At 36.6% G+C, this 21,038-nt stretch overlaps 2 protein-coding genes and 1 long non-coding RNA gene across 3 annotated transcripts; 1 reads left to right on the top strand and 2 right to left on the bottom strand.

Annotated features, from left to right (window-relative positions):
• Positions 1-506: 506 nt before the first annotated feature.
• LOC115243742 lies at positions 507-3,215 on the bottom strand. Its single transcript, XM_029820939.1, has 3 exons — positions 2,713-3,215; positions 725-2,628; positions 507-578 (listed from the first exon to the last, which is right to left on the bottom strand). Exons 2-3 carry the CDS (start codon positions 2,309-2,311, stop codon positions 507-509), a joined length of 1,659 nt encoding a protein of 552 aa, XP_029676799.1. The 5' UTR covers positions 2,312-2,628; positions 2,713-3,215.
• A 91-nt stretch (positions 3,216-3,306) lies between these two features.
• LOC115243741 lies at positions 3,307-7,124 on the bottom strand. Its single transcript, XM_029820938.1, has 7 exons — positions 7,025-7,124; positions 6,534-6,602; positions 6,385-6,441; positions 6,049-6,302; positions 5,779-5,956; positions 3,831-4,661; positions 3,307-3,797 (listed from the first exon to the last, which is right to left on the bottom strand). The coding sequence occupies exons 1-7, from the start codon at positions 7,122-7,124 to the stop codon at positions 3,307-3,309; spliced, it is 1,980 nt and encodes a 659-aa protein (XP_029676798.1).
• A 10,709-nt stretch (positions 7,125-17,833) lies between these two features.
• On the top strand, positions 17,834-18,375 carry LOC115243744. Its single transcript, XR_003885261.1, has 2 exons — positions 17,834-18,081; positions 18,165-18,375. It is a non-coding gene; the product is annotated as an uncharacterized LOC115243744 (long non-coding RNA).
• The last annotated feature ends 2,663 nt before the right edge of the window (positions 18,376-21,038 follow it).

Below are 21,038 nucleotides of genomic sequence, written 5' to 3'. Positions count from 1 at the left end.
AATATTGCATGAATATTTCAATATGGCGACATATGCAATATATTGCAGCAATATTGTGCAAATATTATAAGTTTAATATTTTGTTGGAGACATTGCAAAATATTACTGCTATATTATAATGCAATCACATATTCTTTTATACATTTTATAATGTGTTAGGCAATACAACAGATATGGAGAAATGGTTAACTCAATTTATTAATGAAAATGTTTTTAGATGAATACAAAGTATAGTTGCTAATAACATTATAGTGCAAGATTAATTTCCAATTTTACGTTTTGTACATCATCGTCATGAAGTAATCGAAATGTCAAAGACTGCTTACAAAACTTTCAGAAAAAATTAAGTATAGAATGATGTATATTAATCCAAAGTCTAATTGTTTTTTAATTTTTATCATGTCGTAATGGTATAACAATATATTTATTTTCTATTTTTCTAATTGTCCATATTTTACATATTATTTGTTTTACAGACCAATGATATAATGTATTATTTTCTAAGACTACAAATATCGGTAGTATGGCTGAGGAACATGGCTTTTCATGTATGCTACTGACAATGTTAAATTTTCGCCCTATAATATAAATATCATTTGTTTGTTTCTTCACAAATATTTAAAACGCTTATAATTGTTTTATCGTCTAACATGAGAATATTATTATTAACATCATCACAATTAAAATAATATGCGTTATTTTGCAATATCTTATATTGTATTACGATTTTTTGTGGAAATTCAGGTACAAGGGGCCCGTAATGATGTTCATGTTTCACTTGATACGTAGGAACTAGTAATTGCTCTTGAAACATTACAGACTGCTGTTCATCGTATCTTCGTGCCAATTGTTGCAAAGGTTTTTCAGGTTTTCTAATTAGTTTCTTCAGACTTCCCAAAAAATTTTCGAATGGAAAGGCACTAAAGTTATCCAATATTCCATTTCTTCTTACTTCATTACTTAAATGAATTAAATTGTGCACGTTGTGCGAGACAAATTGTTTGCTGTACAGAACTTGAAAACCTTTCACGAAGTTAACCAGCAATTCTTCAGCGTACTTTATATTTTCATTGTTTGTAATTAATGTTGGAGATATTAGTATGGAGATGGCAACATGTAGCGTTAGAAAATGTTCATATATTTCCTGTTTTAAAATTGATTTCAAAACAATGGGCCCTGTATACAACAGAAATTGTCGGAATTCAGTGGCCTTCCAATATTTAATTTCTGACAGACTTCTGGGTTTCCTCGAAATCTCTTTTGGTATCGAATTTTTCAGTGCAATTAAACGTTGGGAAATTAGATTTGTGTTTGTATTACCAATTCTTACTGTCAATGGTCCTTTCATCCATAACAATAATAACTTCTTTGTAACACCTAAACAAACTAGATGCATATAATCTAGTGCAACTGCTGACACCAGGCCAATATTCGGTATTTGCAGTAACAATGTCTTTCCTTGATGGTATTTTTCATCAGTCTGTTGTAAAAAGTCTTCATCAGTTCTGAGATAAGTCTTATTAGTGTAAGGGAAGCATGTAGTATTGTTTATACTTTTTTCTATAATAGTGCATTTAGAACAACTCGAAAATCCAGTATGACTTTTTGTATACAAAACAAATGATTTTGCAGGAGTATCACAAATAATTGTGGAAAGAGTTACACTTATACGACGTGTGCTATACATAAATCCGTCTTTTATAAGTATCTTCAGTTCATAAATAAATTGTTCAAGGAAATCGTTTGCCGATGTTGGTTTACCTGATCCATAATATGCTCCTATCATATGGACGGATTTAAAAATTTCATCAGATATTAAAATTAACCAAAGACAATAAGATGAAGACCTTGAAATTGGTAAACCATCGACATTCATAGAAAGAGTTATGCTGTCAACAGCAAGTTTAGCATCAATATATTTTTCCATTAATAAATTCAGCACATTTAATAATCCAAAATGTAAATATTCTCCACCTGCAATATTTACACAGTTTGTTGTACGAGGTGTATGTAACAAAGTTCTGGCATCTTTGGGTAAGAAACAATTTGGAATATATTTTAAAAGCAAATGTAATAGTTCACTTATTGCTTTATGTGAGATGTTATTACATAGAGCCCATTCACGCAAATCTGGACTAAAACTTTCCACGTCTTCATTATCAGATTGTGTATCTGTATCAGATATCTTATTTACATTTGAATCATCATCAAAAATATAGTCATTATATTCATTGTTGTCATTCATTAATTCTTTCCAATATTCCTTATTATCTATTTCTAGGTTGTCACTTGAAAAGTCAAGTAATTGCATATTGCTTTCATCTTCAAATTCAAAATAAATCTGGAGTTTATCATCAAAATCCTTTTCTAAACTTGTAGCCAATAATTCATTGTTTGTGATACGGATTACTTCTGCTTCATCATCAACATACGCAAAACCGCTGTTTAATGAATTATTATGGAAAATGTTAGATGGATCTTCCAGTCTATTATTATTTAACTGCCGTCTATATCGTAAATAATGATAAACTTTTGCGATATCTTTCTTGATAATTCGTCTTTGATGTCTACGTGAACATTGTTCAAAAGGTTTCCTTCTGTACTCTTATCTTCCATGATTTCTCAGATCTAAAATATTATGGTAGAATTATAATAAGAAACAATTTAAAAGCATTCTATTTTACTGTATTTAAAAAGAAAACAATAACTTACTTGAATGCGTATATATAAGTACAGTCAAATGTAAATGAACTTGAAGGTTATGTTTCACAGTAATAATTTAATATAAAAATAATATTAAAATGATATATCCGTGACTAAGTTAATGTCGTCTTACACAATTCTGTTTTTTCATAACACACTTTATTTCTTTTCTACATCAAGTTATATATTGCAAAGAAATAATACATGCATTAACAAGTATGGAGCAGCAACACAGTTGGCAGTATTTATGTTTGTTCTTTTTCGGTTGTACTGGGATTGCACTAAGTGGCTAAATTCGACAGGTCTTACCTAACCTTACCCTCACCCAGTTCCAATGTAACCGAAAAAGATCTATATTGTCTGATCAATCACGGCATTGCGCGGTATTTACGCGCGATTATTTGCGATCATCAGTGGATTCAGTGCCAGTGTGCCAGTTAACGTTTAACGAGCAATGATATAAGCAGATACAAGTTAGTGCGTGTCGAATACAAGCTGGTGTGAATAGAGTCTAAGCATCAACATTGAGTAATTATGTGTTGGAAATTCAGGTACAAGGGGCCCGTAATGATGTTCATGTTTCACTTGATACGTAGGAACTAGTTATTGCTCTTGAAACATTACAGACTGCTGTTCATCGTATCTTCGTGCCAATTGTTGCAAAGGTTTTTCAGGTTTTCTAATTAGTTTCTTCAGATTTTCCAAAAAATTTTCGAATGGAAAGGCACTAAAGTTATCCAATATTCCATTTCTTCTTACTTCATTACTTAAATGAATTAAATTGTGCACGTTGTGCGAGACAAATTGTTTGCTGTACAGAACTTGAAAACCTTTCACGAAGTTAACCAGCAATTCTTCAGCGTACTTTATATTTTCATTGTTTGTAATTAATGTTGGAGATATTAGTATGGAGATGGCAACATGTAGCGTTAGAAAATGTTCATATATTTTCTGCTTTAAAATTGATTTCAAAACAATGGGCCCTGTATACAACAGAAATTTTCGGAATTCAGTGGCCTTCCAATATTTAATTTCTGACAGACTTCTGGGTTTCCTCGAAATCTCTTTTGGTATCGAATTTTTCAGTGCAATTAAACGTTAGGAAATTAGATTTGTGTTTGTATTACCAATTCTTATTGTCAATGGTCCTTTCATCCATAACAATAATAACTTCTTTGTAACACCTAAACAAACTAGATGCATATAATCTAGTGCAACTGCTGACACCAGGCCAATATTCGGTATTTGCAGTAACAATGTCTTTCCTTGATGGTATTTTTCATCAGTCTGTTGTAAAAAGTCTTCATCAGTTCTGAGATAAGTCTTATTAGTGTAAGGGAAGCATGTAGTATTGTTTATACTTTTTTCTATAATAGTGCATTTAGAACAACTCGAAAATCCAGTATGACTTTTTGTATACAAAACAAATGATTTTGCAGGAGTATCACAAATAATTGTGGAAAGAGTTACACTTATACGACGTGTGCTATACATAAATCCGTCTTTTATAAGTATCTTCAGTTCATAAATAAATTGTTCAAGGAAATCGTTTGCCGATGTTGGTTTACCTGATCCATAATATGCTCCTATCATATGGACGGATTTAAAAATTTCATCAGATATTAAAATTAACCAAAGACAATAAGATGAAGACCTTGAAATTGGTAAACCATCGACATTCATAGAAAGAGTTATGCTGTCAACAGCAAGTTTAGCATCAATATATTTTTCCATTAATAAATTCAGCACATTTAATAATCCAAAATGTAAATATTCTCCACCTGCAATATTTACACAGTTTGTTGTACGAGGTGTATGTAACAAAGTTCTGGCATCTTTGGGTAAGAAACAATTTGGAATATATTTTAAAAGCAAATGTAATAGTTCATTTATTGCTTTATGTGAGATGTTATTACGTAGAGCCCATTCACGCAAATCTGGACTAAAACTTTCCACATCTTCATTATCAGATTATGTATCTGTATCAGATATCTTATTTACATTTGAATGTCGACCGTTAGTTTCGACAGAAGTTGGACGTTTTTAAGCAGTGCCGAAAAATAAAAATTTAAAAGATGGAGTCAACATCTGATTCTCCAACAAATAAAAATATCAAAATTGTGAATTTCTAACGCATGAAATTCAAACGAAATATTTTTATTTATAGGGCATTGTGAATTTGTTGTTTATATAATTATTATTTTACTAATTAACATATTTCTTACGATTAAATTAAACATTGTTCATTTTCTTCTGTTTTTTATAGAAAGCAATTTATGTTATTATGAAAAACTCGCACAATATTTATTTATTTGATGCTAAAATGTTGCTGAGAACGAAAAAAATAAAATTATACAGAAAAAAATTACACACGGGGATTCTAACCAGCGACCCCGCGCTTACAAGACCTGAGCGCTACACGCTCAGCCACACGGTCGCTTCGATTATCGTTTATCGCGAAGCGGTTAAGTCGTGCTGGAAAATCTTTCATAATTTTTTTTTGGACGAATGCGTGAAAAGCGCGCGCTAAAACTTTAACACAATTTCTTTCTCATTAAGAACTATTCATAGAAAAATCACCGCTTGAATCTAAGATGGGCACGTCTGGCCTTCCCCTTGTTAGTAGCATGGATCGTACTGGGTGAATCAATAAAACCATTTATAAAATCTTTTATAAATCATATAAAATTATATTAGCATTTATTATCATTACATCTTTTATATTTCTTTTTCTTTTTATATTTTTAATCTTTTCCAGGATTTTGTCAAGCTTCTCTATTAATTTAAATTTTGTCTCCATTCTTTCCTTGTGCCTTCTTTCTTTTTCCAGCTCAGCCATTCGACGACTTTCCAAAATTGCTTGAGCAATATCATTAGTTTTACGTTTACCTAAAAATAAATAAATTTTTAAAGCACTTCTCTGTGTAATTCAGCCAATGGTTGCGTTCGGCAGAATGCAGCAATAAGCGATTGGATTTGATTGGTATATTTCAAAGTATTAATTAATCATGCTATTGGCTTAAACCAATGCATTTTGTTGAACGCATTCATGACTAAGAAACACACTTAACTTACGAGGAACATGATCATTATCATCTAAAACTATATCAGAAATAGCACAGCTGTTCACACTGGAGGAGCTTGAAACGGAGCTAATGCTTGCGGACCTGCCTCTTGATGTTGCAGCACCAGTAGATGAAACAGTTGATAATGGCGCCATGTATGGCTTTTCGCCGAGAAAGCGTTCCATAACCTGAACAGTTAATATAGCATTAAAGGCAACAATATATATGTTTAGAAACTTAAAAAATGGTCACTCTTCTTTCTTTTATATCATATACTTACTTCAAAATATTGCCATGTCCGCTTATTGTTACCGGACTTTCCGTTGTGATCTTTGACGGCTTTGTATGTTTGTTTCATGGTATTAATTCTAGTGGTGCATTGCTTGCTTGTCACAAAATACCCATTAGCATTCATCACTTCAGCAATTTGATCCCATGCCTTTTTATGGGTAATTTTTCCAGAAGACATGTTTTCCTCCCGCTGTCTATATTCTTCTAACAAGAGCATTATAGCTGCATGAGGCCATCTGAAACCTGGATTGCAAACCAAGTCACAAAAAAGTTGTAACATTCACAAAACGTTACAATAACAAACCATATTTTAAAATTTTCTTACCATCCACCGATGATTCCTCCTCTCCATTTTTTTCTCGAGAAATGTCCATTTCAGTATCTACGAAAAAAGCACATATCAATTTACAAAAAAGTGTAACATGAAAGAGAAATTGTAATATCAAAAAGAAGAAACAAAAGAAAATAACAAACCAAATGTTTCTTTCACTAAAGTATTATTTGAGGAGCAGGTGGAAAATGAGGGTACATGCTGAGGTGCTTCTAAAAAAAAACAATCTTGTGAAATAAAAATGCCATAACTGATAGTTAATACAATACTTATTATCAAATTATGTACCATTTTGAATCAAAGTTTGACGTGCAACATTCAACAAGGTAGTCGCAAAAGTTATATCTGGAAGCAAATAATCATGACAATAAAGTAGAACAAAGAGACAGATGCAAATAGAATAAACACTTCAAAATTAAATCAGCAATATAATAAAAAAAACTTATTGAGTAATTGAGTTACTAAGGCCGTACTACACAAAAGTAAATGAAAAATTATTTCAAAATGACTAGCAGGAATATATGTAACAGAACACATATTTTTTTAACATGCAATTAGATAAAATAGTAAAGAAAATCTAAGCAATCCGCGGTTAAAATGTAAATATTAAACAATTTTAATCTAGCACTCTTACCAGTTTGTGCTCTAGGAGCATCATTCTGAGACAGTTTAATTTTGAACTGCTCTTCAGATTCGGCGTCCTGAAGATTTACTTCAACATAATAGTCATCCATAATGCAAAATCAAATCAATCAAATCAGTAATGCAAATCGCAAATCAAAAGTCACGTCTAAACTTGTACTAAAAATGTACATATGTACAACTTAAATTGATAGTGCTACCACTGTTCAGAGAGCTCACAAACGCTAACGCTATTGTTACACCACCTCGGAAGGAATAGCGTTGATAGCGCGCAGTTATGACGTAGCACACTACCATTAATAACGTCATGATTGCGTTTGATAGCGCTACCAGCTAGCTCCGCAAACAGCCGATAGCGCTAAATAGCGCGAATAGCGTCTCTCCGAACGCACCCTAAGTGGCTAAATTTGACAGGTCTTACCTAACCTTACCCTCACTATCACACAGTTCCAATGTAACCGAAGAAGATCTATATTGTCTGATCAATCACGGCATTGCGCGGTATTTACGCGCGATTATTTGCGATCATCAGTGGATTCAGTGCCAGTGTGCCAGTTAACGTTTAACGAGGATTCGAGCGACACCTGTGAAAGTGAGAACACGTGCCTTGAGTGCCTCTTGTTAATTCGTTTGATAGTAATTATAACCGCCTTCTTCGAGTGCCTCTGCTTCGCCTATAATAACGCTTTATGCTGATTCGCTCGGATCACGCTGAGAACAGTTATCTCCTGCTTTGCTTGTGCGCTGTTTCCTGTGTGCCTTGTACATTCTGTAGTGCGCAGTAATTCGCCATCTTGGCCGGCCGGTCTCCCGGTCGAGCCTTTTCAATCGCAAGCATGTCGATCCAAGATCCCACGAGGGATCCCGCTTTTAAGACAAATCTTTTAACGACTGACGCCTTAACTGTAACAGTTAATAGTATATTGACAAATAATGACGAAGATAAACTCGATTTGATCGCATCCTCTCTCCCTCCGTTCCCTCCGGAATCCGATGATGTGATGGAGGCGGAAATGAAAATCGAACCAAATAATAATATTCTTCCTGCTTTAAGGGACATCCTTCCGATCGGTGAGGATTGTGGCATCCAGCCTTTGGAGACTTTGGAGACTGCTAAACCAAAAACCAAAAAACGTAAGAAACTAGAGAAGGAAAAAGCGCCTCTCTTCACAAATGATGGTAATGAGACGAGTGGGGGGACGGCCTGCGTCAGGGTAAGCCTTCTCCTTCTGACCATCTCTTTAATAAAGATGGGCTTGACTTGTCATTCCTTATGGATGCGAATAGATATGACAGGACCTCGCAGGGTCCTTACGATGTCATTATACAGACTCCGGAGGGTTCTCCCTCCTCAATTGACCCCATCGTTGTAGGTCGCCTCTTGTATTCTATCTCCAAAAAAGATATAGTAGAAATTAAAAAGACAGGCTTCTCAAAAATCAGTATTTAGTTGAAATCCAGAGAAGCGGCAAATAACCTAATTACTAACCCAATACTCAAGGCCAAGAAATACAATGCATTTATACCTTTGTTTACGACTACGAGGAAGGGAATAATTCGAAACGTTCCACTTGACCTCTCGGACGAGGAGATATACAGGGGAATAGACTGTAGTATAGCAATTTTCTCCGTGAGGAGACTGAACAGAAGGGAAAGGGGTCAGAGGCATCCGCTCTCCATGGAAAAACTCAGGGATTGGGCCTGGTCCCCTCCAAAACAATATCCGTCGTCTTTAAAGGACAGATCTTGCCAAGGTATTTATACTTATACATGGTCCGACATCCAGTCGAACCTTTCGTTTCTAAAACCTCTTTTTGTTATACGTGCCTGCGCTTTGGGCACCTGAAGTCCCAATGCAAGGGCCACCCCCGTTGTCAACATTGCGGGGATAGGGCACATGAGGAGGCAACCCAATGCCCAAAAAGAGATGGCCCTCCATTTTGCATAAATTGCAAGGGCCCGCATAAGGCCACAAGCTTCGCTTGTCCGGAGTATGTTGTGCAGAAAAAAATTAGAGAGTTAGCAGCATACGAAAATATTTCCCTAATCGAGGCTAGAAATCGAATTAGAGGTAACAACAATGAAGCCCCTAACTCAATACACAATTTTAGTGAGTATCCGTCACTGAGCGGCACTCCCCCCTCTACGCCCTTCCCTCTTTCCTTCCCTGCTTCATCCACATTCCCCTCTTCTTCCTCAGCCCCTCCTTCCCCTCTCCCTCCTTCTTCATCATATTCACAAATCCTAAATCCCAACAGAAAAAAATTATCAACCTCTGCCTCACTTCACATTTCATCTCCTATGCCGTCCCCCCTCTTATCACACCCTTAAAAAAAACCTCCGAGCAGTACCAATCCTTCCCTCCCATCCTTCCCACGTTCGACTACCGGAACTTCCTCCTCCAATCTTTTCCCATCCCATAATTCCCTACTAATCTCTCCTAACTTGATTCCCATCCTCCTCGGATTATGGTGTCTCCTCCAGGCATTTTATCCTTCCTCCCACCAACCCTGTTCCATCTCAAACCTCAAAAAGCAACCTAAACTTTAATTTTAACCCAGAGCTATACAATCAGCTATTCAATCTCATTAACCTAATCATGGAAAAGCTCTCCCCGGCACTGAGACTTCTTGGCCTGTACGACGCAGTGTCGGAATTCATGAACTCTTTACTATTATCCATAAACCTCCGCAACCCCAGGTTCAACTGTCCAAATGCCGGGATCACCTCGGAATAACCTATCTCAGAATCAGTCTCTTAGGATCCTACAATGGAACTGCCATTCGCTAGCGAACAAAATAGATCCGGTAAACACCTTGTTTCAGCGGTATGATGTCTTGGCCTTGTCGGAGACTTGGCTGAACTCTGGATCTCGGGTGAACCTGCGTGGTTTTGAGGTGTTCCGGAGGGACTCGCTGACCCGCAATAGCGGGGGCTTGCTTCTGGCCGTCCTCCATTCTGTGTCGTATTCTGTCATAGACGATTGCGTTCAGTTCGATGGGGGGCTAGAATGCATGGCCATGGTTGTCCACTACGAGCTTTTCGATCTTGCCATTGTCTCGGTATATAGACACCTGCAGGAATCGCTTTCGAAGCAGGAATACGACTCCTTGTTTGCCTTTTGTGGTTCTTTTACTCATGTGATCCTTTTGGGCGACTTGAACGCTCACCACAGCGAGTGGGACTGTGACCGGTCGAGTAGGGAGGGAGTCACCCTGCTCTCCTCGGCATTGGATTCTTCCTTCACCTGCATCAATGACGGATCCCACACCTTTTTGACGCGCCCGGGTCAATCCAGATCCGCAATAGATCTCTCCTTCGTTTCTCCGCCGATTATCGACCACTGTGAGTGGAACATATTGGAGGATACTCACTTAAGTGACCATTATCCAATTGAAATCAGATTTAACCACTTCTTGAGGAAGAAAGAATTTTTCTCGCACAGGATAAGATTGTCATCGAGAGAGAGGGAACAGTTCGTGGTCAATCTGGGCACCAGCACCGGAGTCCTTAGGAAGGCTATCGACGAGCCCTCTCTGAACGGACTGGATAAGTACGAGACCTTTCTCAGTCATCTAAAGAGCCAGTTGCCTCTCAAACCAGGGGCAAACCGCCGCCGGGGCTCCTCTGGTCGGTCGTCCCCGCACGGGCGAAGAGCCTCCCTTCCGGCTCCGTGGTGGAGCGAGGCCTGCCAGGAGGCGGTGGACCTCAGGCGCGAGCTTCTGTCGACCTTTAAGAGGTCTCCGTCATATGCTAACTTCCTTGCATTCAAGAGGCAGGAGGCCGTTTCGAGAAGAGTGTTGAGGGGGGAAAAGAGGAAGGGATGGAAGGAGTTTTGTAAGAACCTCACACCAAACACTTCCATTGCATCAGTTTGGAAGATAATAAAGCGGTTCAAGAATCGCCACCTGGGTATCGCTCCCCCTCCCCCTTTCTCCAACTGTACGATCTCGGACAATATGCGAAATTCAATGGACTCCATGTGTCCTCCGGCTTCTGTACACAGAAGATTCTTCTCGCTCGATGACTTTCCCACGATACATAATTGTAATATGTTCGAGTCCCCTTTCACATATGAAGAACTTTTGTCGGCGATCTGTGCTGCCAGGAAGCGTTCCTCTCCGGGTATAGATCGGATCGATTATGGCATAATTTCGGCCTTACCGGAGGAGTATCTGATGATCCTCCTGGATATATTTAACGAGCTCTTGAATGGGGGACTGTTTCCTCCCTCGTGGCACCACTCTCTTGTCTTCCTTATCCCTAAATCCACTCCAGGGAAGCTGCGCCCCATCTCACTCACATCTTGTCTGTTAAAGATTGTAGAGAGGATGATCCTGACGCGCCTACAATGGTGGATCGAATCCTCGAATATTCTTCCTTCCACTCAGTTCGGTTTTCGTAAGAGAAGGTCGTGCCTGGATAACCTGGGCATACTGACCACGGAGATTTACAACGGCTTTGTGTCTGGACAATACACGGCCTGTTTGTTTTTGGACATCCATGGAGCATTCGACAACGTTGTGCCAAACATTTTAATCGAGGATCTCATAGGCATAGGACTTCCTCCCAAAATCTGTTGGTTTATTTACCAATTCACGAATCATAGAAATATCCAATTCGTCAACAACGGAGAGATTTCCTCGGTTTACACATCGATCAGGGGCGTCCCACAGGGATCGATATTGAGCCCCCTTTTGTTCAATCTCTACGTCTCGAAATGTGGGCGGTGTCTCCTTGGAGGGCCTTGGAGAGAACGGCGAACAATCTCTCACAATTTCTGCTCTCTAGGGGCCTGTCGGTGTCTCCTGCCAAATCGGCGCTCATTGTTTTCAGTAGAAAAAGGATTTCTCCTCTCAGTTACACAATAACCCTCGAAGGCATCACCATCAACTCCTCTCGCTCGCACAGGTTTCTCGGAGTTTTACTTGACCATTCATTGGGGGAACAGGAGCACGTTCGCGGTCTGGCGGAGAGATGTGGAAAACTCGCCAATATTCTGAAGGCACTGAGCGGGGTTTGGTGGGGGGCGGACCCGAGGACCCTGCTTAGTATATTTAAGGCCTTGGTGCGTAGGTCGGTCGAATATGGAGCCCTCATCTTCCCCACACGTAATGGGGGTCTGACAGAGCTCTTAGAGAGAGCCCTGCGTAGGGCCTTGCGATGTTGCGTTGGTCTGAGACGCACAACACCGACCAATGTGGTTTATGCGGAGACTGGGATAGGTCCCATCAGACATCGTTTTACATGCCTAACAACAAAATTCGTCCTTAGATCGCTTGCCCTTAGGGACAATATACTTATAGAAAAACTTTGCGACCTACAAGCAGCCCTTTTTAATAATAATAGATATGATTTGATCAACAGATTTCCCTTGTATGGAGCTTTTTGCAGTGCGAGAGCATACAGACACAGGATGGCCTCATTCACCAGGGTCCCCTTGTATCTCTTTTCCTACGAGACTTCGTCTTTCATCCCTAGAACGGAGGTTACTCCCTGCTCTGTGGTGGAGGATATCCGCCTCGCGCCGCAACCTTGGCTTGTCTTTCAATCCCCCCTCTCGCATCTCATCAAGGAGAGGCACCTAATTTTCACAGACGCTTCCAAGGAGAAGTCCGGTGATCACGTTGGGATAGGCATCTTCTCCCCTACCCTGCATATTAGGAGGAAGTATAAAATAGATGGCTATTCCTCCGTGTCCTCTGGCGAATGTATAGCTACCATCCACGCGACGGAATTAGCTCTGGAAAGTTGTGTCGGGAAGGTGACGATTTTTACGGACTCCCGTAGCGTGGTCGATATAGTTTCGTCCAATAGAATCGATAGAGACCACAATTACCTAGTCCTAGTCTTGAAAAACAAGTTAAGATCGGCCTTCCTCCAAGGGATGGACATAATTCTTGCGTGGATACCGGCGCACGTCGGCATCCCAGGCAATGAGGCCGCGGATCGCCTCGCCAGCGAGGCGGTTGGCGGGGGCGAGTCTTCGGAGTACCTTCCCCCTCACTCGGACTTCTTTGCCATCCCGCGAAAGAGATACATTCAAACGGTTCAAAACTTTTTGACAGACCAAGCGACCTACAAAGGCTCCCAATACTTTAGGCTGCATCCCGCTTTCTTGCCTGATCCTTGGTTTGCTAAGTCTAAACTAAATAGAACGGAAATAGTAACAGTCAGCCGCATTCGCTCTAATCATTACAACTTAAATTACAGTTTGAACAGGTGCGGTATCATAGGGTCCCCCGCCTGAGACTGTGGAACTCCGCAGCAAGACATTAATCTCTGGCATTGCCCGCTGCTCGGGGGGCATCGCGGTCCGCTCCTTCGGTCTATTCAACGGAGTCTGGGATTTCCCCCACCATATGATGTGTTTGATCTCCTGAAAGAACCTTCCTACGAGATAATTGCATCCATTGTTTCCTTCCTGCGAAAGAACGACGTTTCGATTTGACGTACGGTGACTTGACGACTGCGCGCGGGTGCGCTCTCCCCCCTTCGGAGAACTGAAGAAGGACGATAATCTGGCAGCATGAACAGCGAACGAAGTCTGTTCCTTGCCAAAAAGTAAAGAAGAAGAAGAAGAAGAACGTTTAACGAGCAATGATGTAAGCAGATACAAGTTAGTGCGTGTCGAATATAAGCTGGTGTGAATAGAGTCTAAGCATCAACATTGAGTAATTATGTGTACAATATTTGTTTTCAGAGATTTCGTTCCAAAGTGCAATAAATAAAGTATTCAAAATAATGTCAAAACCGCCAAAAAGTATAGCATTGTAGAATTTCATGATGATTTACAAATAATTCCATCTTGTTGGATTAACACACAAAACAATGAAAGTATTTGGCCAAGCTATGTCAAATCTCGACAGGCTTTGGACAAATTACTAAAAAAAGCAGAGGTTCCAATGGAAACTGATAAATGGGATACGTGCAAAATAAGAAGAATCTTTGGCTCAGCAGGTAAGCTTATGTTTTATATTTCTATAAGGTTAGATTATTAACTTCAAATATCTTTATAAAATTTATGCATTTTTATACTAAAATAGGTTATATAATAAGTTAAATAAGTTATAAAAACTAGACATTAACACTTTTCTTTGGTAAGATACTTGGGAACGAGCTCAAGAGAAATTAGTAGAAGCATCGACGGTGTATGATTCTGATGATTTCTCAGAAAAAGAATGGAGATCACGAAACAAGAAGCAAAGGAGAGATAATGCTAAAAAAATTAAGTACAGCAGCCATTCTTCAGAAGATGAAGAATCTCCCAAAGAGCATTATCATAAAGATTCAAAAAGAAGAACATTTCATCAAGATCTTTCACAATTGCCATCATTGCCCAAGCCGCCTGTATTTTCTTTATCATCGCAATCATCTGAAGCTACAACATCTAAAACTGTATATCATGCACAAAATAATGTTAAAATAAGTTTTTATTTAAAAGATTAAGTTTTTATTTTAGAAGATTAAGAAAACTTTTACTAAATTGTAGGTAGCGAAACTCTGCCTTATACGCCAAATAAATCTACATCTCCTTGTACATTGCACCATTTTAGAAACTTTAATTCTTCTAAAGAAGGAATACAGTCTGACTGTAATGTTGATGATCTATTTTCTAATGGTAAAATTTATCTTATAAAGTCATCTTATAAGTACATTGCGAATATTTTCCTAATAAAAAGTGATCGTGTTACTTTTTTGTCTAGATTTTAGGAATTTTATGGTCAAAAGTATGGTAACATTATTAAGAAGAACAAAAAGTCTAGATGACAGAATAAGCAAAATAGAAATTAAAGAAAAGCAAGCAGAAATCGAAGAACATAACGAAGAGGAGTTTGCATTTCCTTTCCAAACAGAAAAACAATTATTCAAGTTTGAAAAAAAATTAGAAAATTCCATGTTTTTCAAGAAAATGGTAAGTTATTAAATAAAAATTAATTATATGTTGTGCCTCTAGCCGCTCTTTTCTAATTTAGATCTTTACTCAGCTCTTTCTTAATCTTTCTGTTTTACTTTATTGTTTTATCTTTTAATATTTTGAGAAGTTGGTCGGGGTACAACATATAATAGTAATTAATTGATTATTTAACAGTTGCCTATCATTACATTGGAATGCAATTTGTGAAGAGGAATATTATCACAAACTATTGTTATATTAATTGGTAGGTATTAGTATATTTAATCAATTATTCTTATTTAATAATATTTAAAGTTTTCATAGAAAGTATATTGTATATGTGTATATTAACGTTATTATATTTAATTCAAACACGTTCAAATCAAAATTATTTCTATCTTGATATAAACTCGAAATAAAAAATGCATTAAAAGTAATGTTCTCCTTTTTACAAACTGCAGGTTTTTTAATAAACTAATTTTTCTAATAAACTAGTTTTTTAGTAAACTGTTTTCTACTATTCCTGAAAAACAATAAAGTACCAGTGTAACTACTTTTAGGCATGCACTTTAAATACTACTATTTTTTCTTTTTCCGAAGTTTTTATAACAAATATATTTTTATATGTTTAATAATCTTTTTTTACAGAGTTTCTCTTTGAAAATAATTGGAGGAAACAAAATAAATATAGCAACAAATGCAATTCTTGGAAAATTAATTGCAAATAAACTTGCCACAAAATATAGTTGGCATGGAAGAAAAGGAAAAAAAGTCTTTAGTGAGCTTAGAATATCAAAACTGATAATAAGTATGTATTTTCTGAATAAAATAATATAATGAGTATATTTCTATATTTATTGATATCGAAATGTAAACAAAGATAATGTCATTATCTCAAGAGTTTTGTCTTTTTATTTTAGAAACTGTACATATAATGTATGAGAAAAGCTGTACTGACGCGCAAATAGTAGAAGCTGTTTCGACATGGCTTGCTCAAGCACCAACACGTCTGAAGCGCGCTGAGGCTAGAATACACTTACAAGGACAAAATTTTCCCGAAGATCGTGAACACTGTGAGGATGAAGATAATATTGAGAACTAATAATATAACTGTTTAATCTGTAAGTCTGTAAGTGAACGGTTGGGGTAAAACTAACTTAAATGCATGTTTTATATAAAATCTATATTAATAAAAATCACACAATAATTAAGTATACTGAAGAACTGCTGGCCTAGTTCATGAAAAGTTTTTATGTTCTGTGTGGTAAACAATTTGTCTCTTATAACGTGCAAAATTTACTTCATTGAGTAATAAAATAAGAATTAAGAAATATTGTATAACTTCAGCGTGCCTTTCGGTAATCATAAAAGTTTCAAAAATAGTGAAGAGACCTAATTTATAATACAGGATAAAAGTTTAATATTGTCAGTGAAATATATGGAAAGGCTATGTTTGTCAACCGTACTGTCTATATTGTAGTCTTACAAGGTTTATAAATGATATAAATACTTCCCCAAGTTTTTCATCTATTTTTCTCAGAAAATTCTACTTATTTTATTTGAATATAACTACAATCTTTGTTTTAATAAAATCACATTATGTGATGATTGGTCAGTTTAGATTTTTGTGTTTTGAAACATTTTTAAAGCAACAATTTTGTTTCTATATAAATTACTTGTAGTAATGACATTACTTTTGACAAGCTGTAGACTAAGTAGTACATACTACTGTTAAAGTTATATTAATCGGTTTTTTTAAATGTTAATTAATTTTATGGGTTTTTTAATTGTCGTATATAAAAAAAGTAAAAAGCGTTTTTTTAAATAAAGTCTATACTTACGGGTTAAGATCTATACAAATATGAAAAACAAAAATATATATATTTATATTTTGTTTAATGTATATATCTTACTGTATGTATATATTGTATTATGAATATATGTATTTACAAGTATAATACTACTGTATTTTCTTATAATAAATTTAGTAATAAACATTTTTATCTTGTGTATTGTGTGTAATAATTATTATCAGATAGCACAAAAGTCTGAAGATATAACGTCGTAAAGATGTTTTGGACATCTTTGCGACGTCTTTCGGACTTTTGTGCTATCTGGGAATACTTAGTATTATGAAAATAAGAAATATTCTGGAATATTTTGTAAATATTGTATTCACGTTGCAGAAATATATATACAATATGATTTGAAATATATCAGCATCATTGCAAAAATATTGCACAATATAGTTTGGGAGCGGACAAATCTATATTGTGGCAAGCTTTCAGAAATATTGCATGCAATATTCCAATCTTGCAAAACAATATTCCCGCAATATTCCATCAATATATCGTGCTGTAGGGGGATTGAGATGGATGTATATCACCCAACATTAACCCGCCTGAAGCGTACTAAATTCGATTTGACTATTTTCAATCGGTTTTAATACCGCATTTCCGGTGCAGAAATCCCGATCGATCCGGATTACATTTTTTTTAATCCGTTCTAATCGACCATTTTCGGCAGGGATCCGTCCCAGGATATTAACCATATTGTATTCCGCTGCCCCAATACGCGAGACAAATCCTCATTTTTAAGAACCGCTATTACTAACTCGGCTGATCCTCAAACCACCACCTTTTTGATGTTTTAAAAAATCCGTCTAGCAAAATATGTAGATTGATCATTGCCTTCTGCAAAATGTGCAAAATGAATATTTGAAAATTCCCGCCGCGCTACGTGGTTACTCCATGACACAGCACCATCTCCCTCCCTGACTCTCTAACCTTTGCGGAGCACACCAACCCGGTCTGTATCGACCAATGAGTAAAGAATCACAGGAGATCTAGTTTCCACCGAAGTATTAATTCGCATCTAGCGCGGCGTAGGACCGCCTATATTTTTTGTTTTCTACAACAGATCTTGTAGAAGTTCCAAGAAAGATACAAGAAGCAATATTCAAAATAACAATCAAAATGAATCATTAATAGATATTGAATATGAATCAACAATGGATATCCAACATCAATCGGCAATAGATGTTCAACAATCGACAATCATGACAATTCAACAATTCAACATGACAATCTTATTTTGGCTAAACCAATAGTTGTCGAGAATACAGTAACACATAATAATATCAGTCGAAAAAGGTGAAATAGACACGAAAATAAAAAAAAAACATTATATATAATTTGCTCTGACTACCAAGTATAAATAAACTCATTTGTTTCAGAAAACGATGTAATGATATGGAAAAGATTTTCCTAAAGACTGGTAAATATAACATAGAATGTATAAGAAAAACGGAATTTGCTACTAATCAAGCTTGGAGTAAGTTTGTAAAATATGTTAATTATAATAGATATTTGCACAAACTTTCTGTGACACGAAAGTCACGTGTACAGAAGAAAATAGTAACGATGCAATCTGTAATACAAACATTGGTCTAGTTTCCACCGAAGTATTAATTCGCATCTAGCGCGGCGTAGGACCGCGGTTTCCACCGAAGTCATCGGTCCGATTCTGTTTCGGTGCGCATCAAATTTAACGTTTCCATCGACTTAAATTTAGTCCTACGCCGCGCTAGATGCGAATTGATACCAGAGAGAAGCCTGAGAGGGGCCACGCCGGCGTTTTTCTTACGTCGCTTTAACTAGCCGGTACAGTAGCGCTAACTGGATCCATTTTATGGCCGAGCGGAACTACATGGCCAGATCCACTTTCAGTGCCACGGTAAAATGACCGGGTGGTTCATGTAGAACGACGACGGCGTTATCGCCAACGTCGTCGCGAACGGCGACAGCAGCAGCAACAGCAGGCGCAGCATGCTTCACAAGCACCGGCACCACCACCACCGCCGCCGCCGCCGCCGCCGCCGCCGCCGCCACCACCGCCACCGCCACCACCACCACCACCACCACCGTATTATTATGAACGGGATGGTCGGGTGAGGAGAGGACGAGGAGGACGAGGAGGCCGAGGTGGCCGAGAAGGTGGGGGAGGCCGGGAAGGATGGAGAAATAAAATTCAAATATTTTATATAAATTGATGTAATAACAGAGAATAAATATTTTATATATTGATATATTATAATTATTTTTTAAAGGTGATTTAATATATTAGGTAATTGACTTAAATATTTAATAAATATTCACAAATAAATAAAATAAGACGGACAAATGAGAGCCGACACGTTGGATGATGGGTGCCAAAAATATATTTCTCGTATGTGTTATGGTATTTATTAATTAGATATTTCGGTCCGAAAACGTCTAATTAATAAATACAATTACACATACCAGAAATATATTTTTGGTGCCCCTCATCCAACGCGTCGGCTCTCATTTGACCGTCTCATTTTATTTATAATTCTTTTTTATTCAAATTTTAATATATATATAGAGATACAACTTACAATTAGTACATTATGCTTGAAAAATGTTATACAAATTATGCTATTTTCTTTCTGCCACGTCGACGACACATAAAGTATCGATAGCGATTAGAGTTGAAATATATTTCCGATATTTAATTCAAAATTATACTTTTCGGTCTTCGATCAAAATAAAAAAAAAATAATAAAATAAGGCTCCAACTTTTTATTAATTTTGTGTACACCTATATGTTTATGTAAATATAGAAGTAATAAAAAGTTGGAGTTTGTTTATTTCATTATTGTTTTTTTTTTACAACAGATTGATAATAGTATTTATGAATCAAATGTCAGAGAAAGAAATACATATTAACTGTAATTGCTATCGATATTTTGTGTCATCGACGCGGTAAAAAGACAAGAATAGATAATTCATCTAACATATTTTCCAGCGCATTTATATATCCGTTGCACAATGTACTAGGTTGTATCTACACGGATACTATACACATACGCGATGAAAGAGAAACAAAGACGGAGCAATCATCTCTCTTTGTCAAACGATCAGTGTACTACTAGAAAAATGTCCCCATTAGCTGCTCCTTGCGTATAGCTCTAGTGATATCCGTAGAGGACGAGGAGGACGAGGAGGCCGAGGAGGCCGAGAAGGTCGGGAAGACCGGGGAGGATGGAGAAATAAAATCCAAATAGTTTATATAAATTGATGTAATAACAGAGAATAAATATTTTATATATTGATATATTATAATTATTTTTTAAAGGTGATTTAATATATTAGGTAATTGACTTAAATATTTAATAAATATTCACAAATAAATAAAATAAGACGGACAAATGAGAGCCGACACGTTGGATGATGGGTGCCAAAAATATATTTCTCGTATGTGTTATGGTATTTATTAATTAGATATTTCGGTCCGAAAACGTCTAATTAATAAATACAATTACACATACCAGAAATATATTTTTGGTGCCCCTCATCCAACGCGTCGGCTCTCATTTGACCGTCTCATTTTATTTATAATTCTTTTTTATTCAAATTTTAATATATATATATAGAGATACAACTTACAATTAGTACATTATGCTTGAAAAATGTTATACAAATTATGCTATTTTCTTTCTGCCACGTCGACGACACATAAAGTATCGATAGCGATTAGAGTTGAAATATATTTCCGATATTTAATTCAAAATTATACTTTTCGGTCTTCGATCAAAATAAAAAAAAAATAATAAAATAAGGCTCCAACTTTTTATTAATTTTGTGTACACCTATATGTTTATGTAAATATAGAAGTAATAAAAAGTTGGAGTTTGTTTATTTCATTATTGTTTTTTTTTTACAACAGATTGATAATAGTATTTATGAATCAAATGTCAGAGAAAGAAATACATATTAACTGTAATTGCTATCGATATTTTGTGTCATCGACACGATAAAAAGACAAGAATAGAATAATTCATCTAACATATTTTCCAGCGCATTTATATATCCATTGCACAATGTACTAGGTTGTATCTACACGGATACTATATACATACGCGATGAAAGAGAGACAAAGACGGCGCAATCATCTCTCTTTGTCTATTGATCAGCAGTTGTATCCGTGTACACGCAATACTAGGTGTGTCTACATGGATACTATACACATACGCGATGAAAGTGAAACAAAGACGGAGCAATCATCTCTCTTTGTCAAACGATCAGTG

Source organism: Formica exsecta, unplaced genomic scaffold, assembly GCF_003651465.1.
Source record: "Formica exsecta isolate Colony F162 unplaced genomic scaffold, ASM365146v1 scaffold727, whole genome shotgun sequence".
In the NCBI taxonomy this organism is placed as follows: domain Eukaryota; kingdom Metazoa; phylum Arthropoda; class Insecta; order Hymenoptera; family Formicidae; genus Formica; species Formica exsecta.
Note: the sequence above shows the minus strand (reverse complement) of the source record. Positions and strands in the feature narration are given on the sequence as shown.